The sequence below is a fragment of the Solea senegalensis genome, unplaced genomic scaffold (assembly GCF_019176455.1).
Source record: "Solea senegalensis isolate Sse05_10M unplaced genomic scaffold, IFAPA_SoseM_1 scf7180000013694, whole genome shotgun sequence".
Classification (NCBI taxonomy): domain Eukaryota; kingdom Metazoa; phylum Chordata; class Actinopteri; order Pleuronectiformes; family Soleidae; genus Solea; species Solea senegalensis.
Window position 1 is genome coordinate 159 of NW_025320870.1, and position 21,016 is coordinate 21,174.

The following is a 21,016-nucleotide window of genomic DNA, read 5'->3' on the forward strand; positions in this document are numbered from 1 at the left end:
TTGCTTATTCCTCACAAAATGCTCTAACGAGTGCTGGAATCGTGAAATGAAATGAATTAGTCGTCATCAAGATTTCTTAGAAACAATGGCTATTTCTTAGTCACAAAAGACTTGATTGGATTATATGTCTGGTTTTGTCCAAACTCCTTTCACTTTGATATCACTGTCGCTTTGGCCTAATCTCTCTCATCCACCGTCTCTGCATATTTGATGCTTCCTGCTCTCCTGACATTGGCTTTGTGAATGAAATAATGATGATCTGGAGCAGATACGGCGCATGTGGCTACTATCAGAACAAGAGCATTTTTAGTTGAGTGTTGCATTTCTTTCCTGAGCTGATTAAAAAGGATGAGCAGCCCTCCAGCTGCAAGCTTTCTCAGTGTTTTCATTATTAATGAGAGTAAATGGCAGCTTTTCTTCATTTGAGGGCTGTTTTCTACTCATGGTTTGATTCTTTTTCGTTGATCTTTCCAGGTAGCCAAAAAGATTTATGTCTGATTTGTTTTTAAATTAAAAAATATTATTTGTTTCTTTACGTTACATTACATTTGTTTCTATAGATTTTTATTTAAATATTTATTGCAATGCCTTATTTGACCTTGTGCAGGCATATACACATCCTCTGTTTATACTAAGACCTTGAGAGAGAATCGCTTTGATGAGATGAGTGTTTTCACTTTACGTGCTCTTTGTCACACACACACACACACACACACATACACACACAAACACACACACTTGACCTCAGTCTCACAGTAGGCAAGATGGAGCCCTGACGTGCCAATAATTAGATTCCTTTCCCCTCTCTCCCTCGGTCGTGTCAGGGGAGCTCATTAGTTACCTATCTGCTGTGTGTTTGAGCATCCACTTAGTGTGCTTTTAGATAACATGGAGTCTTTATGACTCTTCATTGAGTTGTATTTACTTGCTCTGTCCAGAAGCAGTTCTGGGTCAGCTGCAGTTTAGCAGTTCAGAATCAGGGGCAAAGCTGCTTTTTCCCCATTACTGCATCTTACTGACTCCGAGCTGAGAAGAAAAACCTTAAAATGGATTTAAAAAAGAGGGTATTTTGGAGGGGACTGATGATATTTAAGAGTCGAGCTTTCTGTTCACTTGTTGCATTGGTTGCTGTCTCCCCAGGGGCTGCACAGAGGAGTATGAGATGAAGACCATCGAGCAGAAGTCAGAGCCAGAGCCTCTGGCAGCGGGCTACCGACCCTCTCCTCGCCCAACGTGGAGATGGGACAGCCCACCTATTCCTTCAGGGCTCCAAAGTGCACCGAACTCTCAGCGCTGGGCCCCCATGGGACCCCCTCCACCTCCACTGCCCCGCTCACACAAAACCTTAATGCCAGTTCCTTACAGAGAGCCACAGCACCTCAACTCTAAGAGGTGAGACTCGGATGCTTCAAAGTTGTATTTATTTATTTATTCTTTATTCTTTTTTTTCCTCCACTTATTGTGATATAAACTGCTAAACTTCCAGGTTTATTCAGCAGTGCATTGCAAGGACACTTCTTTGTGTTTTCAGGCACACTGTAACCAGCTGTCATGCTTTAACAAGCACAATGTTGCTGTTGCCTTTGTCTGGCGAGCTGTTTTTTTTACAACATATGTAAAAGTTTTGTACTAGAGTTTTCTAGTTTCTAATCTGGTGTCCGTCTAAATGAAATATTGAAATAGCTTCATGGTTAAGAATGTTTTACTTTTGTTTTCTCACTTGTTCACCACACACAACCCAAAGTTAAATACTATCCAGACTCGGATCCCGACATGTTTTAACTGGATCATTTTTTGTTTTTTGGTAAATGAAGATTTGCTTCTGTTGTTTCAGTTGCAGTTACTCATACCCCACACCCTTCTGTGGTGTTTGTTTTTATTCTGTAATCCTTGGTTAACCACCACTCTCTCTCCATGTGTCCTCCAGGCCAGTGAGCTACCCAGAGAACCATTACACTCTGTCTCCTGCAGGGGGCGATAGAGGGCTACCCTACAGAAACCCCTCAGCCAGCTTCTCCTCGCCCTCCTCTGGCCTTGTCGGCCTCTCCGCGATGGGCGTGCCTGGAATCACACCGGGACCTTTCGTACGCTATAAACACTCCCCCGACAGGTGTGTTCATGTGTGTGCGGTTCATTGTTCTCTGAACTCTCCTCCATCGGTCCTTTGACTGTTTTTCTGCGTGCTCAAGGTGGTATACACGGGTTCAGAAGAGTGAAGGATGAATAATGTTGTGTGTTCAGGTTTGCAGTTAGATGTGTAAGAACACACTGTCTCCTAGAGGAAGGATCTGTTGTGTGGGTGGCTCTTCCTCACAGTGTGGAGGCTGATAAGATCTCGCCTGACAAGAGGAGCCAGTTTTATTCAACTGCCATCAGGATACAAAACAGAAACTGAAAAATCCAAATATTTGTGTATTTAAAATTGTCGTGGTGGGATATCCTATGCTGTGAATAAGCCATTGCCTACAGACATGGGCATGAATGTATGAAAGTAACCATCAATCACTTCAACCGTCTGTGATCTGTCTCTGTAGATTTGGAACAGGACAGCGCCCCCTGCTGCCTTATGAGCCCCACCTCAGCGTGGACATCAACTCCAGTGGGGAGTCTTCTTCAGGCTTCACCAGCCAAGAGAGCACCATGGAGCGCTGCAAAACAGGTTTATTCCCTTCAGCAATCTCTAAAACTACCGTAGAGCTACTGCAATCCCACGTTTTTAATATGAACATTACATATTTAATTTGTTTCTCTCAGCATTTCAGTGTTTTAACAGCTCCCAGGTCCCGGTTTAGGTTTCACAGCTCACTTCTGTTATAGCAACAGTACATATATACATTTTACCTCTATTTTTGGTCACCAACACATGATGGAAACACAATCAGAGCTTTAAGAATTAGTCACAACAGTTACGTTGGGTGTCTAGACTTACTTTAAATACTCTTTAAAGCTAAGAGGACCCATTATTTGGCTAATAATTTAGTGTAACAATGAGTTGCTCCCATAAACGAGATAACATGTGGCCAAGCTGTTGGTTCTCTTTTAATCAGGATAATCTGTCTAATTATATATTCAAATGTGACATAAGTTTTTAATCTTCCTTCACAACTTGGTGGTTCAGTGTAATTTGATTTCATCCTGTGACTGTCTGTGTGTGTTTCCTGTCCAGAACCCCTCTGGCATGTCCCAGCATCGTCGTCACGGGGACCAGGTGTTGGCGTGGGACAGAGGAGAATACCCAGACAAGATGTCCCAGGGAAAGACTCTCCAAACAGACACTCAAAGGTCTGACTTTCAACCTGTCTCATGTTGTTAATGTGTCCTCTTCTCTGCCTCATTATTCTCTGGTCTGACGGTCGTCCTTGTGTCCTCTGCAGGGTGAGACTCAGTACTCTAGTCACTCCAGCAGTAACACTCTGTCCAGTAACGCCTCCAGCAGCCACAGCGATGAGCGATGGTTTGATGGAGGAGCTGGAGGAGAGCGAGGAGGAGGCGGGGGTGACCCATCTGATGCTGACCCCGACCTTCTCAACAAGGGAGGGTCCAACGACAGCGGCATTGACGCCTCGACCCACTACACCAACTCCCGCCATGCAAACATGTCCAACAACCAGGCTCTCAAGCCCTTACACTGCTCTGCGACCTACAGTGGCGTGCAGGAGTTATCTGTGGGACGGAGCAGCGGCGGGGGAGAAGCAAGGAGACGAGAGTCTTCACCCATCATACCGGCCGAAGCAAATCAGAACAAAGGGTACCGGACAAGGACATTCCCACCTCCTGGGTCCAGTGCTGAAAAAATGGATGCTTTCAAACCCAGGTAAGAGACCACCTCACTATCTTTTACAGCACTTTTTCTGAAGCTCACATGAGATCAAAATTCACCTCAGTAAAGGGCAGATCTATCCCAGATGTGTGCCAGCTTTTATTGTGTATTTTCCAGTTTAGTGCGTTTCCCAGGCCCGTCTTTAGTGACTGATCCACCATGTGGCTGCTATGTATCAGCATCAGACCATAGACAACTACAATTAGAAGATGATAGATGGAAATCCATGAACATGGAGGATTAGAGAAGCCTAATGTGAATGAAAAATACAGGTCATCACGAGGTCTCAGCGACCCGATGCTGCCAACCCACATCATAAATGGGAAGTCATTAATCCTACGCACACACACACACATATACTTCCACCACTTTAAAGGTACAGTGTGTAAGAATTGGCAACATTTATTGTTGAGCATGCCTTTTCTTTTAGCTGAATGTCCCTCACAGTGTAGCATTTACAGTTAACAGTTAATTTCTGCCTAATTGACTTTATTTTTATACACTAGGTCTTAAATACTCTTTGTTAAAACCCAGAGTGGCTGGTATGACTCTGAAGCTGCTGCAGTCTGTGTCTGGGATGCGATGGACATGAGACAAGACAGCGATGATTCATCACTAGTTATATTTGAGGACATGATGTAATTATGTGTTTCTGTACCGAGTTGTTTTTTTTTTTAGATTTCATCATGTTGGGTGTCTGTCTGCTCAGGTGTCAGTTATATATATTTTTTTCCCGACGGGCTTCTGTGGTGATGAGCTCGCACCAACTGACAAGTGTAAGCAAATACAGCTGTACTTTAGCGTCTTCCTTCAGCTTCATCAACAAGCCGTTATGATGGACAGTAGCACTTGTCTCATGTCTACTAATCACAATGAAAATGAAAAATGGTTGTTGCACTCACTGTTGTTAATTAGCTTTGCAGCGGTGAAGGTTAGGTCCAGTTAGTCAAAGTCATTTTTGCTGAATGGTAGCTGAAATAGTAGCTCGTATTAGCAGTAGTTCATAACTCTTGTGCCGTTTGTCTTAGTTGTCCACACAGATTGGAAATGTCGGCAGTAACACAGTATGTGTTGTGTATATAGCCTACTGAATGGACACCTCTTCCTGGACTTTAATTGCCCATTCCGTCTTCCTCTGTCACTTTATCAATGAAAGGGAGTAAAGGTTCTGCAAGAATAAATAAATAAACTCGCTGCACAAAGTCGTATTTGGCAGAGAATCTTTCACAACTGTGACTCATTGCCTTCACAGAATTTTTGTCTTGGCGTTGCAAAAGGTCGTAACTCCGATTTCAAGAGGCTCACTTGTAGCTTCATCGATCAAAAATAAGAGTTAAGTGAAATATGAAGTACTGATACAACACAGATATGTCAAAGTATAGATTTGGTGATATATCATCGTCCTTCCAATGTGATAAATGATATGAGCAAATTCCGGTGCTCTAAACTGGCAGGGATGCTACTTCATGTTTCCTCGTGGTGGCACTGTTCAAATGAATGAGGGAAACTTCGGCAGAAGTTACCTGGCTGAAGAAGAGGGAGTTTACCGGAGGATACCGTTGATGATGTTGATGCGTTATTTACATGTATGTATGTATATATCTGTGTGTCCTGTTCAGGGCCTACACACCGCAGGGTTACAAAACTCCAACGGCGGAGAAAGCAAGACATGTCCGAGCTGCGACAGCGACGCCCACTTCGGCTCAGTTAAGCTCCATTCCTCTGTCAAGCTCCGCCCCCAAGGCCTTATACGGGAAGGGCAGACAAACCGCCTGGCAGACTGAAGACGGCAGCCCGTCGAACACAACCACAGCATCTGCCTCTTTAAGCAGCAACAGCAAGAAGTAGGTGGAAACAAAGAGCTGAAAACACTTATCACAAAAAAACCTTACCTTAATTGTTGGTTTCCAGGTTATGAAATGGGTTAACCAAGCACACAACTGTCTCACTTAAGTGCTGCTAAAACGTGACAACGTTACATCTTTAGTGGGAGAAACAATATATGATAAGTCAGTGATAAACGGATCAGTGTGCAGCACACATGTGAACTGTTTGCTGCAGCCATGAACTACAGTTTGGCATCACTGATGATAATATGATGCTCCAGTAATTTCACTTTTTTACTTGATTGGACTGGATATTGTTGAATGTTGTTGTTGTTATCCCTTGTGTACTCGATGCTCATGTATTTGTCCTGTGTCTCCAGGCAGGTGGATACAAATTCAAAGAACGTGTTTGGACAACCTCGACTCCGAGCCTCACTGAGGGACCTGCGCTCTCCGCGGCGGACGTATAAGAGCACCATCGAAGACGACCTGAAGAAACTGATCATCATGGACAACCCGGGAGAGATGCCACAAAGAGATCCAGTGAGTATGACACCTGTGGATCAGCTGGGCTGTCATGAACATGCGCACACGGCTCTGACCTCGGTCGCCTTGTTCCCCCTGAAGTCTCCCAGACGAGCTTTGCAGCGCACATTTTCAGACGAGTCGCTGTGCAGTGGACGCAGAGACGCCAGCTTCGCCAACTCCGAGAACCAAATGACCGCGACTGATGTACTGTTCACCTGCACTCTGCCCACACGCAGACACGGCTCCAACTCTTCCAACCACTTGCAGAGCAAGAAGGGTGTGTGTTACTGGTCCTATATTTTGAATTGTCACAGTGTACGTGTCGCTGTCATAACGTTCTAAGCATGTAGCCTCTCCCTCTTTCATGAGGTTTGTTCACAGACTGCAACTCTTGTCCTCAACTGTCCCCAGCGCCTCTGTCTGCGTCCGAGCTGTCTCTCACTGAAGTCAGGGACAAAGTTCCCCCACTGAGGAGGCTCGATCCTGGACTGATGCCTCTTCCTGACACAGCCTGTGGACTGGAGTGGTCCAGCCTGGTCAGTGCTGCTAAAGCCTATGAAGGTGAGGCTAGAGACACTTCAGGGTTTCCATTTGTTGTTAAAGTCCTCATGACGTGGCTCTCTGAGCGTCAGTAGCTTCAGTATATTCACATATTTCTGCGAGTGGTTTTGAATTAGCCATTAGTGCCACTGTAGCTACAACACACTGTCACTGGTACATGCCGGAGATTGACGTGAGAGTGATGTTTCTGAGGAAGAGAATGAGGAGTGAACTGATGCAGCTCATCCCTGCGATGGAGTCAATGCATCTGAATGGTACTTCATGTTGGAGCAGAGCACTGACTCATGCACCACTTCATTGAATGCAACTTAGTTTACTCCTGAGTACAAGATGAGTCATCGAAAAATCAAAGCGAACTCCCTAGATATGCCGTTAAGGCTCGCAACAACTTTGAAAGTACGCGAGCTGAGGTTGAGCGTCTGATGAAGAGGATTCGATCGGCAGAAGAAGACTTCAAAGCCCCGAGCTGCTTCACCATGGAGGGATATCTGTATATACAGGAGAAACGTGAGCTCACTGATGTCACTTCATTTAGTTACCTCATTTACATCATCAAGCAAATCAAACCCCATCATTATTATTCTCATTCTTACAGGTCCACTGGGCAGCGTGTGGACGCGTTACTACTGTACATATGAGAAAAGCTCCAAGATGTTCACCATGAGTAACACAGAAGTGAGACAGGCCAGCAGACAGGTGAGCATCACCTGTCTCACTGACCTCACTGACCTCACTGACCTTCACTGACCTCACTGTGCCTCATCATCACACAGAACGGCCTTGTGAACACAGCTCCTGACATGTTCAGACTGCGCTCGTGTGTCAGAAGAAAGACGGATTCTATCGACAAGCGCTTCTGCTTCGACATCGAGGTGGTGGAGAGGTGAGAGAGGGCGAGAGAGGGAGAGAGAGAGGCTGTGGACAAACATGAACCTAAATCATGTGACTTTCCTCTGCAGACACGGAGTCATCACTCTACAAGCTCAGTCTGAGGCAAACAGGCGGCTGTGGATGGAGGCAATGGATGGAAAAGAACCTGTATGAATGCAGACACAATACACTTCTAATAACACAATACACACAATAATAATGATCACCTTGTTTTTAATGAAACATTGTTTCATGACAGTTCTCATGACAGAGACCTAAAACCTGTCGTGTGCATTTTAATTCAAACAAACTGATGAAGCTCAGCTCAGTGTTTACATGTCGAGACAAACGGAGACTGAAGAAAACAATGTGATCGAGTATTTTGACGGATAAACACTGAATACACCGACAAATGCACGTCTGATAGTATTGCTTGACAAACTGACACCTGAGGTCACAACGAATGAACACAAGCAGATTCATAACATCAACACACTGCAGCTTTAATATAATTCTTCGTTCTTTTACAGATCTACACTCTTCCTTCTTTACTGAGCAGAAAAGAGGAGAGTAAGTCCAAGTATTTACTGTTTTATTTCCTTCAATAAAAAAACAACCTGACGTTTGTGTGTTTTCTTGTTTCACAGCATTTCTTAATGAAGCTGGTTTCACCTTCGTAAAGAAGTGCATTGAGCTGGTGGAGAACAGAGGTTTTTCTTCTCTGCTCTTTATCACCAATATATTATATTAATATATAAAACTATTATACAGAGTTTATCAAGTCGTGTGTGTGTGTGTGTGTGTGTTTTAGGCCTCACCACGCTGGGACTTTACAGGACGGGAGGAGTGAACTCTAAAGTGCAGCGGCTGATGACGAGCGTGTTTGGTAAGAAGTTTGATTTCGAACAAACAAACATTTAAATACAAACACATCATCATCATCATCATCATCATCACCTCTCCACCATCCTGCAGCGTCCACAGCTCCTGCTGACGTCCAGCTGGACGCGGACGCCTGGGACAACAAGACCATCACCAGTGGACTGAAGAATTATTTCAGGTAGTACACACACACACACACACAGACAGACACACACACACACACACACACACACGCCTTGCACACAGATGAAGTCATGATTTCTCCTGTGATCACAGGTGTCTGGCAGAACCAGTGCTGACCTACAGACTTCATAAAGAGTTCATCAAAGCTGCGAGTAAGAACAGAATCACAGAATCAGTGCTGATTATGGGATGGATTCACTGCCTCATGTTACATTAGACACACACACACACACACAGAAACATAAACAGCTCTTTGTTTGTCAGGATACGACGAGCACAAGCACAGAGTGAGAGCCGTTCACACGCTGGTTCACAAACTGCCAGAGAAAAACCGAGCGATGTTGGACGTCCTCAGCCGTCACCTCCTCCAGTACGTCCACATGAAAACTCTGAAATCACTGGTGATCTGAAGGATTTGAAGCTGGAAGAAGCAGCAAAATCTTAAATCAGTGATGAAACGTGTGTGTGTGTGTGTGTGTGTGTGTGTGTGCGTGCGTGCACAGAGTTTCCTCTCACAGTGAGCAGAACCTGATGACCGTGTCAAACCTCGCCATGATCTTTGGTCCCACACTGATGAGGTCACAGGAAGAGACGGTGGCCGCCATGATGAACATCAAGTTCCAGAATATCGTGGTGGAAATTATTATTGAAAACCACAACAAGGTACGGTCCACCTCAAACACACACGCGCGAGCAGACACGCACACACATGGCTGACCTCTGCTGTGTGTGTGTGTGTTGATGTCAGATCTTCAGTGAAGCTCCGGACGCGTCGCTGCCGTTACCTCAGGCTCCGTCGTCACGAGCGACTCCTCGCAGGAGCAAAGCCATCTGTCTGTCCTCAGGGAAGAGGAAAGCTCGTCTGTATCCTCCGGCTCTGTGCCTCGCCGACAACGACAGTGAGTCTGTCACACACACACACACACACACACACACAGAGTGTGCTTCATGTCGACATGTTTGTGCGTTCACACACGTCCACGTCATGAAAGTGCAAGAACAACTCGTTATACAGAAAATGCAGAGCATTTATATGAACTTTTAAAACAGCCACATCACAGACAGGTGTTTGATGTTGTCATAGTAACAGAGTGTGATTTTCTCTCCTGCAGGCGACACATTCAGTAGCAGCCCAAGCACAACTCCGATGGGCAGCCGCGAGTCTCTGTCCTCTCACTCGTCAGAGAAGAACGGATTGTCTCAAACGTCTTCTCCATCGTCTCCTGCTGCTGAGCCCAGCTCACCCTCTACAGCGCCTGCTTCTCCTCCTGCAGCCTCCTCCTCCTCCTGCTCCCACTCTGTGAAGGAGAAGGATCAGAAACAGCGAGCAGATGTTTCTGCCTCTCCTCGTCTCAATCCTTCCTCTTCCTCCGTGTCCTCCGTGTCCTCTTTACGCAAAGAAAACTCCACTGCCTCCTTGTTGTCGATTGAAGAGCCAAGATCTCCGTCCAGAGCGTCCACCACCTCTACCCAGCATGCATCATTGGGGCAGGCGTCCTCTCTCAGGAGTGTTCAGTCCAGCGGTGTCTCCACAGTCAGAGACTCCACCTCGCCCTCGCGGCAGCGCAGGCCTTACAGGTCCGCCTCCTCCTCCTCGTCCTCCTCCTCTTCATTGTTTCCATACCAGATCTCCACGTCGTCCTCGCTCACCTCCCTTCACATCTCTGAGGGTTTGTTCTCTCACAGTCTCAAGTTCACGTCTCTGATGATGTTCAGTTGTGATTGATCCTGTTTCATCACAGATTACCGGAGTTGTCATGGATCAGTTCAGAGTCTGATGTCTCTGGATCCCCACGCACACACACACACATGCAAAGCTTCACACGTGCGACGTGGCTCTGACGTGACTGCCAAACATTCTGCAGCCACAAGCAATGGATACCAGAGACCTGGATCAGTGTGAGTGTGTCGCACACAGAGAAACTGATTGTTCACAGAGACACAAGCTTCACACTTACTTCCTGTGTGTTACAGATCATCAGTGACTGGAGTGCAGAGGGAGAGTTCAGTCTTCTCCTCAGCGTTAGACATTTGCTCCTCAGGACGGTTTGTGTCTTTGTGTCTTTGTTTCAAAAGTGTCCTGACACACAAATCAGTGATTTTAATCCATGATTTTCTGTCTCTTTTTAGTGAGGCAAAGGCTCTTTATTCATGTGAGGCAGAGCACAGCCATGAGCTCAGCTTTCCACAGGGGGCACTGTTCACAAATGGTAAGAAAAACATTGACATCATTCATTTCCTAAAGACTCTTTTGTCCCAATTTTAAAGTTCAGCTTTACTTTTGAAATGAACAGATCTGATTCCGTGTGTGTGTGTCTGTCTGTGTGTGTGTCTGTCTGTCTGTCTGTGTGTGTGTGTCTGTAGTTTACCCGTCTGTGGAGCCCGGCTGGCTTCAGGCCACGTACAACGGTAAAACCGGCCTCGTACCTGAAAACTACATCAGCTACACCTGATGACATCATCAGATACACCTGATGACATCATGATGAGAGTGAGGATCAGACGTAGATGTTAGGATGTAACTTGTGTAACATTAATTCAGTGCTGCTGATCATAGACATAATATATTTAACCTGTGATTGAACAGTTAGTACGTCAGACACTGTGATTATCCTGTGATGATCATGTGATGATCATGTGATGATCCTGTGATGATCCTGTGATGATCATGTGATTATCATGTGATGATCATGTGATGATCACTATTGACCAGTCATGTGATGATCTGTGATGATCCTGTGATTATCCTGTGATGATCATGTGATTATCATGTGATGATCGCGTAATGATTATCATGTGTGATTATCTGTGATGATCATGTGATTATCATGTGATTATCCATTGATGATCATCGTGATGATCTGTGATGATGATCATGTGATTATCATGTGATGATCCTGTGATGATCATGTGAATTATCATCGTGATATCCTGTGATTATCATGTCCGATTCATGTGATTATCACTGTGATGATCGTATTGAATATCCTGTGATTATCATGTGATTGACATCCGTGATGATCCTGTGATGATCATGTGATTATCCTGTGATGATCTGTGATGATCATGTGATTATCGTATTGATTATCCTGTGATTATCGTAATGATTATCCTCTGATGATCATGTGAATATCCTGTGATTATCATGTGATTATCCGTGATGATCGTGTGATGATCCTCTATGATGATCATGTGATTATCCTGTGATGATCCTAATGATGATCCGTGATGATCATGATGATCCTGTGTGATTAACATCTGTGGTGATCCTTTTGATGATCCTGTGATGATCCTGTGATTAACATGTGATGATCCTTTGATGATCATGTGATGATCTGTGATGATCAGAACCATGTCATGTGTTATTAAGCTCCTCTTTATTATTGTCTTATGTTCTGACATGCGTGTGTGCTGATCTGTGGCTGTGTGTGTGTATGTGACTTCTTTCTGTTGTTAAGGAGCTATTTTACATTACATTACACATTACATGTCATTTGTGAGCGCTTTTATCCAAAGCGACTTACAAAAGTGCATTTAAACATTTGGGTACAAATATTTATATTTGTATATATATATATTTTCTTAGTTTGTGTTCACGACAGTTTTCATTTTGAATATAAATATATAAAAGTCATACAATCAGTAAGTTACTTTTTAAATAAACACATCAATCGGCTTGTTGCTGTTATGAGGGCGTGCTGATCTCTCCCAGTCTCCTCAGAAGTCCGTCCAGTGTCTCCTGGTTCTGTGATTTCTCCTCCAGCAGCTCGTAGCGCAGGCTGGAGATGTCCTGCTTGATCTCCTTCAGTTCTCCTGGAATCACAGCAGACACACGAGAAACTTACAGACCACGAAACATCCAGAGTAAGAGAGTCATGCTTGTGTTTTTACCTTCAGTGATTTCATCGCTCTCTCGGTCTGTCTGTGCTTTGATGATGTAACGTTTGATCAGTCGCTTCATGATCTTCTGCAGTCAGTGACACAAACATGGAAAAGTCTCATTAATCACCGTTTCAGCACATGACAAATGTGAAAAAAACTGTCAAACATAAAGTATCTCCTCACACACCTGGTACCTGCTCGGCCCGGGAGAAGAACCATATCCTGAATGATTTCTGTCTCCAAGCTAAAAAATAAAGAGGTGATTTTTGTGATTTCAGTGTGAGATTGAGACTGCAGTGCAGCAGAGAGACCACAGGAGGGCGCTGTGTCACCTGGTTGAGCTGCGTCTCTGTCTTGTCCTCCTGGTGTCCTCTCACAAGGTGCAGCAGCACAGACTTGACACACGTCACCAGACCCAGCGTGGATTTAGGACTGGGAACCAGGTTAAAGGGCACGGGCAGCGTCCGTCCCTCCTCAAAGTACGAGAACCACAGTTTGGCTCGAGCAAACTTCCATTCCACGTCAGCGTCGTCCTGAAGAGAGAGAAACAGGTGACACCTTTAGTTAAAAAACTCCCACAGTGCATTTCACCTAACACTGAAGGAGGAGGAGCTTAGTACACATGGAACATCCATAACTATTTTGATAATCGGTTCAAAGCTTTTTTCGTGATTAAGACAAAACTTCTGATTGTGATTCAGCTTCTTAAATGTGAGTATTTTCTTCATTTCTTTGCTCTGGAGAACAAAGAAATCATTAAAAGTGAATCATTTTGGTTGGAGAACATCATCATGTCCAGGTTTTCTGACATTTTATGGAACAAACGATTAATCGAGGAAATAATCGACAGATTCATCGATTATGAAAATAATCGTCAGTTGCAGCTCTGGTCAGGTGACGTCAGAGATGACGACACACACACACACTGTGAGCTTACATCTTCATTTATTATTATTTAAAAAACAATATATATGACGTCTGACTCGCCTCGATCTCCTGGAAGGAGCTGTTGATCATGGCGATGAGCATGTTGAGCAGCACTATCACCATGGTGACGTTGTAGACGCCGTATAGGACGTAACCGATGTTCTCGATGAACTTGTGTCCGTTGTTGATGACGACAGATCTGACCTCAGAGAGGCCGAATATCGCCCAGAACAACGTCTTAAAACTCTCCTCCAGGCTGCACACGGGCGAGGACATGGAGGGGAGACAGACAGGCATGCAGGCAGAGAGACAGACAAGTTATTTTTCAGTTCAGACAAACATTTATCATCATGAAGATTCTCTGTGTGAGTTTATAGATTAAAGATTAAAGTAAAAATGCTACTACAAGCAGTCAGTGTGAATCTGAGGGTTCAGGCCAGTGTTTGAGGCCTTCATCATCCAGACTTCAAATGGATTTGTTTCTGAATCATCAAAGTCACAGAACACAGAGACAGGAGCTTGTGTTGTGAGAGGCTGAAAACAGGATTTAAATGATGCAGAGTGAGGAACAAAGGTCAGAGGTCTCACTCACGTGGTGAAGGCGTCGTTCTGCTTGGCTCCCAGATAATATGAGTACAGGTTAAACATGCCGATCATGAACGCCAGGAAGACCAAGATGAAAATGACCATGAACTTAAAGATGTCTTTGACCGTCCGCCCTAAAGAGATCTGCAGCGGACCGAAGCTCTCGTTGGCCGGGAGGATGTAAGCGATCCGAGAGAAGCTGAGCACCACCGCCACGGCGTACAGACCTTCTGACACCAGCTGAGGGTCAGAGGGCAGCCAGTGGATCCGTGCTGCACACACACAGGTCACACAGGTCATTTCTACAGATGCTTCATGGAACATAAACGTGTGTCGGGACGACGCTCACCCAGCGTGAAGTAGTGAATCTCGGGCGGCAGCGTGACATTCACCAGCGTGGTGTAGTGTGAGTGCACGTAAGTCTGAGCTACGTCTGCGTGACGCAGGGCGGAGAAGCGGCAGCAGAAGGAGGCGAGGAAGATCGCCAACATCCCAAAGTCCAAGAAGTTCCACGGCTCCACCAGGTACTCTCCAGGTCCCTGACTCCAGATCTCCTTCACCTCAGCCCAGATCATCCCTGCAGCAGCACAGCAGCTCAAGATTCTAATGACCTCTGTGTAAAGTGTAGGTTTTAACGTCATCATCATCATCATCATCACCAGTTCCTCACCAATCACCCATGAGATGATGAGGATCTCCATCCAGGTGAAAGGAGTGGTGGTGGAGCGGTGGAGCAGCAGCGGCTCACTCTTGAACGTTGACCCCGGCTGTTGATGGTGAGTCATGTTTGCCAACAGCGTGGTTCCGGCAAATCGGTCGGCGGCGTTAAGGATAAGGAGGCCGAGGAAGATGGTGAAGGACGAGGCGTGAGCCACAAACTTCATGAAGGGGCTGCGCATCACCTTCCCCACCTGAGACAGGAAGAGGAAACAGCTGCAGGAAAACAGGAAGTGGTTGAAAATCAGTGTGCGATTGTGACGGTGAGTGATTATACTTGGCCACACGGAGCGATCCAGTACGCCACTGCCAGACCAGGAAGTCCTACAGCTACAGCCAGAACCACCAGCAGTTTGACCGCAGTGGTCTGTTGTCTGAGACCCGGAAGATTCTCGTACCAGATACTGAGCAACTGCTGCTGACAGTTAGGATGAGCCACAAACTGAGGAGGACACACACACACACACACACCCTGCGCACACACCACACACACACACACACACACACGCACACACACACACCACACACAGACACACACACACACACACACAACAGTTAAATATTCACTGTTAGATCTTAACTTTGTTTGTTTGTGTCCAAATATTCATCTATAAATAAAGTTCTCTGTCACTACATCTCACCTGTCACAGTCACCTGACCCCGCCCCACTCTGTCTACAGAGACACGCCCCCTCATCAAACCCACACTACTCACCTGTGATCACAGCTGATCTTCATCTGCAGTCTGACCTCTTTATAAATTGTCTGTCTGTCTGTAACCTGTCTGTAGGTCCCTGACCTGTCTGTCTGTAACCCGTCTGTTGGTCCCTGACCTGTTTGTCTCTGACCTGTCTGTCTGTCTCTCTGACTCTGTCTGTAGGTCCCTGACCTGTCTGTCTGTAACCGTCTGTGGTCCCTGACCTGTTTGTCTCTGACCCGTCTGTCTGTCTCTCTGACTTGTCTGTAGGTCCCTGACCTGTCTGTCTGTAACCTGTCTGTTGGTCCCTGACCTGTCTGTCTGTTTGTCTCTGACCTGTCTGTCTGTCTCTCTCTGACCTGTCTGTTTGTCCCTGACCTGTGTGTCTCTGACCTGTCCATCCTCTGCCTGAACCCTGGACATCACCTCACCCATTCTGTCCTGGACCACGTCTCTGCCTCAGTGTCTCTGGTTTGTGTCTGGTGAGTTTTTTGTCTCTGCAAACACCTGCTGATCTCTGTCTCTCACCTGTCTCACACCTGCTGATCTGTCTCTCTGTCCACGAGAGACTTCACTAACCTGTCTCACATGTGTTTCTGTCTGTGTTCTCTTCAAACACACATCATGACCTCATCATCACGTCTGAATCCCCAGGGTTGTGTGTGTGTGTGTGTGTGTGTGTGTGCGCGCGTGTGCCTGATTTCCCCTCGGTCATAAACATTGTGTGTGAACTCTCTGACCTTCTTCAGTTCATATTTGATGGCCAGTTTGAGTCGTGTGAGTGACGGCCTGCTGGGCAGATCATCGTTGTCCTCAGACTCAGGTTCTCCGCTCAGAATGGCCTCCACCTCCTCTGTGCTGCGACACAGATCCAGGAGACCCACCACGTAGTCCTTACACTGAGAGGACAGGAGACAGTAGTCGTTCTGCAGGGACACATGAGAGACACATGAGGGACACATGAAGGACATGTTTGACATGTGAGGATCATTTCCTGCCTCTATGAAATAATGATCATCCTCTTCCTCCTCTTCCTCTCTCAGCGTCACATAAACCAGTTTCCTTTTTTACATTTAATTTGACAGTGATGAAGATCTGCATCAGCTGTGAGACGTGTGTGTGTGTGTGTGTTTATATTTGGGTCAAACCAACAGTGTCATCAGTGTGTGGAGGATTCTGACCCTCGTCTCTCTGCTTCCTCTCTGAAGGCTAATAAAATTCTGTTTACTGGTTGTCGGGGACATGATGAACGCTCTGGGTCTGTGATGATGGGATGTTCTCAGGTCATGAGCAGCAGCAGCAGCAGCAGCAGCAGCAGCAGGATGTTCACAATAAAACTGAACAATGTTTGCACCTTAAACTCTTTCTCGATGTTGGCCAGCATAGCCAGTTCACTGCTGAGCTCCAGCGCAGCCAGGACCGGGTCTTCGTTGAAGAGGGACAGGTACGCAGGACTGGCCAGGCCTCTGTACGCGTTGATCCTGGAGCGTGAATGACTAAAGGAGTCAAACTGCTGCTGGTAGTTACAGGAGTCACAGCTGCAGAAGTAATCATGAGGAGGATCGATGCGAGCGCCTTTACTCAGCAGCGTGTGAAGGATCTCGTACTCCTGACAGTGAGCTGCCAGAATGACTGGAGTCACGTCATGAGAGAATCTGTGAGGGACAACATCAGCATCAGCAGGACCAGGTTTAAGGTTCATCGCAGTTATGAACAGATAACCATGACGTGATTGTGATGATTGCTCTTTTTTTTTTTTTAAAGTCTCACCTCGTTCCGTCCTCATCGTAAGCAAAGAAGTCGTCCAGTATGTCCACCTGAGCAGGACTCGCTGTGAGACGATGAGCGTCTCTGAACGCAGGGTGACCCAACAGAGCCTCTGTGATCCGGACATAACCTTTACCTGCAACACACACACACACAGATTCATCCTGCGGGGCCTGACTGGACCCTCTGATGGGCCAGTTCTGGTCCAGGGACCATAGGTTTGACAGACCTGCTTTAAAGGAGGATGTCACATGATCTTTGTTTGTGGTTGAAACTGTAAAAACAGCCACGTCACCAGTGATTATCTGATGATGTAAACATCTTACTGATGGCTAACAGGAGGGCGTCGCCCACTCTGGCCAGGTCCGCCCTCCCCAGCAGCAGTTCCGTCACCTCCAGATGCTCATTGGCCACAGCCAGCTGCAGTGCATTCTGGCCCATGTAGTCCACGGCGTTGACGTTCAGGTTGGACACGTGCAGCAGCATGCGTCGCACCTCTGGGATGTTTCCGTACTCGGCCGCCTCCAGGAAACGCTGCTCCACCTCCGTCAGGATGATGGGGGGCGTGGAAAACATGTAGGCGGGGCCACGGAGAGCCTGGCGACGCTTGACTGCACTGATACGAGCCAGGAGCTGACGCTCTGAGCTGCTGTGACTGACAGACACACACAAGAGACACACACAAGCGTGTGAATGTGTCACTGACAGCTTAGACCAGGAGGGGGTTGGGCTATGCAAATGTACTGATACTGTCTCTGTAAATCGTTGAGGCTACAATTCTCCCTAAACCAGTCTGAGGAGTGTCTACATCTCTAAGATGGAACGCTGAGAAATCACTCTTTCAGAATCTAACTCAAAGTGTTACTTTGTTTCATTACAACTCTGAACAACAATCAATATTTGACAAGAAAACAGCTTTAAAAGCTTTGTCATCTGTACACGATGCATCAATGTTTGTCCTTAGACCACAAGTTTGGGTCACGACTGAAAACAAAGTCTATTAAATGAGTGAAAACGTCATCACTTCTATCAATCATCCAGTAATCCTAATGACAGAATCTTTTCTAATCATTAAATACAACATCATATTGAAATGTTGAGTAAATGTGACACAACGTTTAAAAGTTAAAAATGAAAATTAAATGTAGATAGTTATTTTGTCATGGATTTAAAACTTGAGTGACATTCTACCACACGATGTTAATATGATTTATATGCATGGGGAATAAAGCAGAGACTTACCTGAGACATCGTCCAGGACAACAGTTCTCGTCTCCAAAGTCGTCAAACATCAGCAGGTTATCGCGACTCCTGGCCCTCGGGCCGTTGGTATGAATCACATGATGACTGTTGTGATAAAGAGTCTGTGGTCTGTGGTTCATCCTGGACGTGGTCAACAATGGACCGGTCCTCTTCATATGAACCAGGAATCAAGGCTCTGTGGAAGGACTCTGTCTCAGTCCTCGTCCCCCTCCCCCTTCCTTGAGAAAGAATGTGTCCTTATGGTCCCACTACACTTTGATTTAGATTGTAACGAGTCACTTCAACTCAAATCTCAGCAGCAGCAGCATGTAAATCAGTCCAGATATTAATCTGCACCAACATCACAATCTGTGTGAGTGTGTGTACGTGTGTGTGTACGCGTGTGTCTGTACGTGTGTGTGTGTGTGTGTGTGTGTGTGTGTACAGGAGTGAATGACGGCTGATGAACAGCAGATCAGATTCCTCAGGGTCTAAATTCCCAGTAGACTTCACTTCCTGTGTGTTCTTACTTTTTGTCCACTGTGGGAAAACAACGTCCTGCACACACACACACACACACACACACACACACACACGGTATGGACAGTCAAAGAGGATCAGATAAAGATCAGGCAGTCTTCAGTGAACGTTGCCTTTTAAGGACCTGAGAACAGAAGCAGACTCTCTGGTCATTGCAGGTGTAACAGAGTCATGTCTGAGGTGACGATGGTCGAGAGGAAACAGTGTAATCTCTCTCTCTCACACACACACACACACACACACACACACACACACAGTGTAATCTGTGATAAATGTTTCTGTTAAGACTTTGTTCTTCCACAGAACAGAACAGGACTGAGACAGTCAAGTAAACACTGTCAACTCAAACATACACACACACACACTGACGGGGAGTGACTCTCTCTGTGTGTGTGTGTGTGTCCTAGGCTCTGAGGACAAATTCAATTTCAAATTCTGTCTTATTGAGGACATTTAAAGGGATTTTTGAGCATTAAGACCTGGTGTTAAGGGTAGAGTTAAGGGTTAGGTAAGTAGTTCTGAAGGTTAAGTTTAGGGGCTGGAGTGTACTCATTAAGGTTGCTGTACAAGAATGTGTGTGTGTGTGTGTGTGTGTGTGTACACACCTGGTATTCCTTGTGTTGTGAGGACCTAAGTCTGTTGACACACTCACATCATGAGGACTCGTCTTGTTTATGGAGACAAAATTCAAGCCCCCATCACTTAAATCATGTACATTTTAAGGTGAAGAGGTCAGAGGTCAGGGTTAGGGCACAAGTAAGTAAGTCTACAGGAAATGAATGCAAGTCAATATGATGTCCTCTGAAGTCATGGAAACCTCTGTCTGTCTGTCTGGTAATACTGTACAACTTCAGTGTGTTAATGAGATATACTGATGAGACTTGTGAGAGCCTCCTAAAGTGTCCTCACAGTGTCCTCACAGCTTCAGAGCCTCAGAGCCTCAGAACTTCAGAGACTCAGAGACTCCTTCTCATACCGCAAGGAACCTGAGTGTGACACTTGACGACCATCTCTCCCTCACTGCCAACATTGCTGCAACAGCTAGATCTTGCAGATACATGTTGCACAACATCAGAAGGATTCGGCCTCTTCTAACCCAGAAGGCGGCACAGGTCCTGGTCCAGGCTCTTGTCATCTCACGCTTGGATTACTGCAACTCCCTCCTGGCTGGTCTTCCTGCCTGCGCCATACGACCTCTGCAACTCATCCAGAATGCAGCACCTCGACTGGTCTTCAACTTACCAAAGTTCTCCCACACTACACCGCTCCTCCGCTCCCTTCACTGGCTTCCTGTAGCTGCTCGCATCCGCTTCAAGACTCTAGTGCTTGCGTTCCATGCTACAAACGGATCCGGTCCAGCCTACATCCAGGACATGATCAAAACCTACACCCCAGCCCGCCCACTCCGCTCTGCATCGACAAACCGGCTCGCTGCCCCCTCACTGAGAGGATCGCAGAGGCACTCGCAGAACTCGAGACTGTTCACTGTCCTCGCTCCCAAATGGTGGAACGATCTCGCCATCGACATCCGGACAGCTGAAAGCCTCCACATCTTCCGACGCCGACTAAAAACACATTTCTTCCGACTCTACCTCGACTAAGACGACAAACAAACAAAAAAAAACAACTTGTACATCGCACTTATAACTAGCACTTCATAGTTTGATCTACTTGAAGCTCTTACTTACTTCTAGCTCTTATATGTACCCAAATGTTTAAATGCACTTTTGTAAGTCGCTTTGGATAAAAGCGTCTGCTAAATGACATGTAATGTAATGTAATGACTCAGAGCTTCAGAGCGTCAGAGCGTCAGAGCGTCAGAGACTCAGAACTTCAGAACTTCAGAGCCTCAGAGCTTCAGAGACTCAGAACTTCAGAGCTTCAGAGACTCAGAGCTTCAGAGCCTCAGAACTTCAGAGACTCAGAACTTCAGAACTTCAGAGCCTCAGAGCTTCAGAGACTCAGAACTTCAGAGCTTCAGAGCTTCAGA

The 21,016-nt window shown here is 46.0% G+C and overlaps 2 protein-coding genes across 2 annotated transcripts; one reads left to right on the plus strand and one right to left on the minus strand.

Moving 5' to 3' along the window:
* The first annotated feature begins 1,092 nt into the window (after positions 1 to 1,092).
* LOC122760501 lies at positions 1,093 to 11,318 on the plus strand. The gene is made up of 26 exons (XM_044015573.1): positions 1,093 to 1,392; positions 1,928 to 2,110; positions 2,535 to 2,659; positions 3,167 to 3,282; positions 3,375 to 3,814; positions 5,440 to 5,664; positions 6,027 to 6,189; positions 6,274 to 6,451; positions 6,586 to 6,735; positions 7,060 to 7,242; positions 7,331 to 7,431; positions 7,509 to 7,618; positions 7,695 to 7,773; positions 8,136 to 8,175; positions 8,253 to 8,315; positions 8,417 to 8,491; positions 8,581 to 8,665; positions 8,764 to 8,822; positions 8,935 to 9,040; positions 9,174 to 9,333; positions 9,419 to 9,569; positions 9,783 to 10,340; positions 10,413 to 10,569; positions 10,645 to 10,716; positions 10,801 to 10,880; positions 11,035 to 11,318. The coding sequence occupies exons 1-26, from the start codon at positions 1,163 to 1,165 to the stop codon at positions 11,121 to 11,123; spliced, it is 3,978 nt and encodes a 1,325-aa protein (XP_043871508.1). The 5' UTR covers positions 1,093 to 1,162; the 3' UTR covers positions 11,124 to 11,318.
* Positions 11,319 to 12,291: 973 nt separating this feature from the next.
* LOC122760504 (short transient receptor potential channel 3-like) lies at positions 12,292 to 18,896 on the minus strand. The gene is made up of 14 exons (XM_044015577.1): positions 18,487 to 18,896; positions 17,571 to 17,899; positions 17,248 to 17,380; positions 16,832 to 17,132; positions 16,218 to 16,403; positions 15,059 to 15,223; positions 14,735 to 14,975; positions 14,414 to 14,641; positions 14,072 to 14,336; positions 13,540 to 13,735; positions 12,885 to 13,085; positions 12,740 to 12,796; positions 12,562 to 12,637; positions 12,292 to 12,483 (listed from the first exon to the last, which is right to left on the minus strand). The coding sequence occupies exons 1-14, from the start codon at positions 18,660 to 18,662 to the stop codon at positions 12,356 to 12,358; spliced, it is 2,682 nt and encodes an 893-aa protein (XP_043871512.1). The 5' UTR covers positions 18,663 to 18,896; the 3' UTR covers positions 12,292 to 12,355.
* Positions 18,897 to 21,016: the final 2,120 nt, after the last annotated feature.

What these genes read in the sequence shown, in the direction of transcription:
- LOC122760504 (XM_044015577.1), bottom strand. Translation starts at nt 18,662, where the DNA reads ATGAAGAGGACCGGTCCATTGTTGACCACGTCCAGGATGAACCACAGA. An exon ending in TACGATGAGGACGGAACGAG is followed by an intron (nt 17,133 to 17,247) that starts GTGAGACTTTAA and finishes TGTCCCTCACAG; the next exon opens with ATTCTCTCATGACGTGACTC. An exon ending in CAGAACGACGCCTTCACCAC is followed by an intron (nt 13,736 to 14,071) that starts GTGAGTGAGACC and finishes GCCCGTGTGCAG; the next exon opens with CCTGGAGGAGAGTTTTAAGA.
- LOC122760501 (XM_044015573.1), top strand. Translation starts at nt 1,163, where the DNA reads ATGAAGACCATCGAGCAGAAGTCAGAGCCAGAGCCTCTGGCAGCGGGC. An exon ending in TGAGACAGGCCAGCAGACAG is followed by an intron (nt 7,432 to 7,508) that starts GTGAGCATCACC and finishes ATCATCACACAG; the next exon opens with AACGGCCTTGTGAACACAGC. An exon ending in AGAGTTCATCAAAGCTGCGA is followed by an intron (nt 8,823 to 8,934) that starts GTAAGAACAGAA and finishes TTTGTTTGTCAG; the next exon opens with GATACGACGAGCACAAGCAC.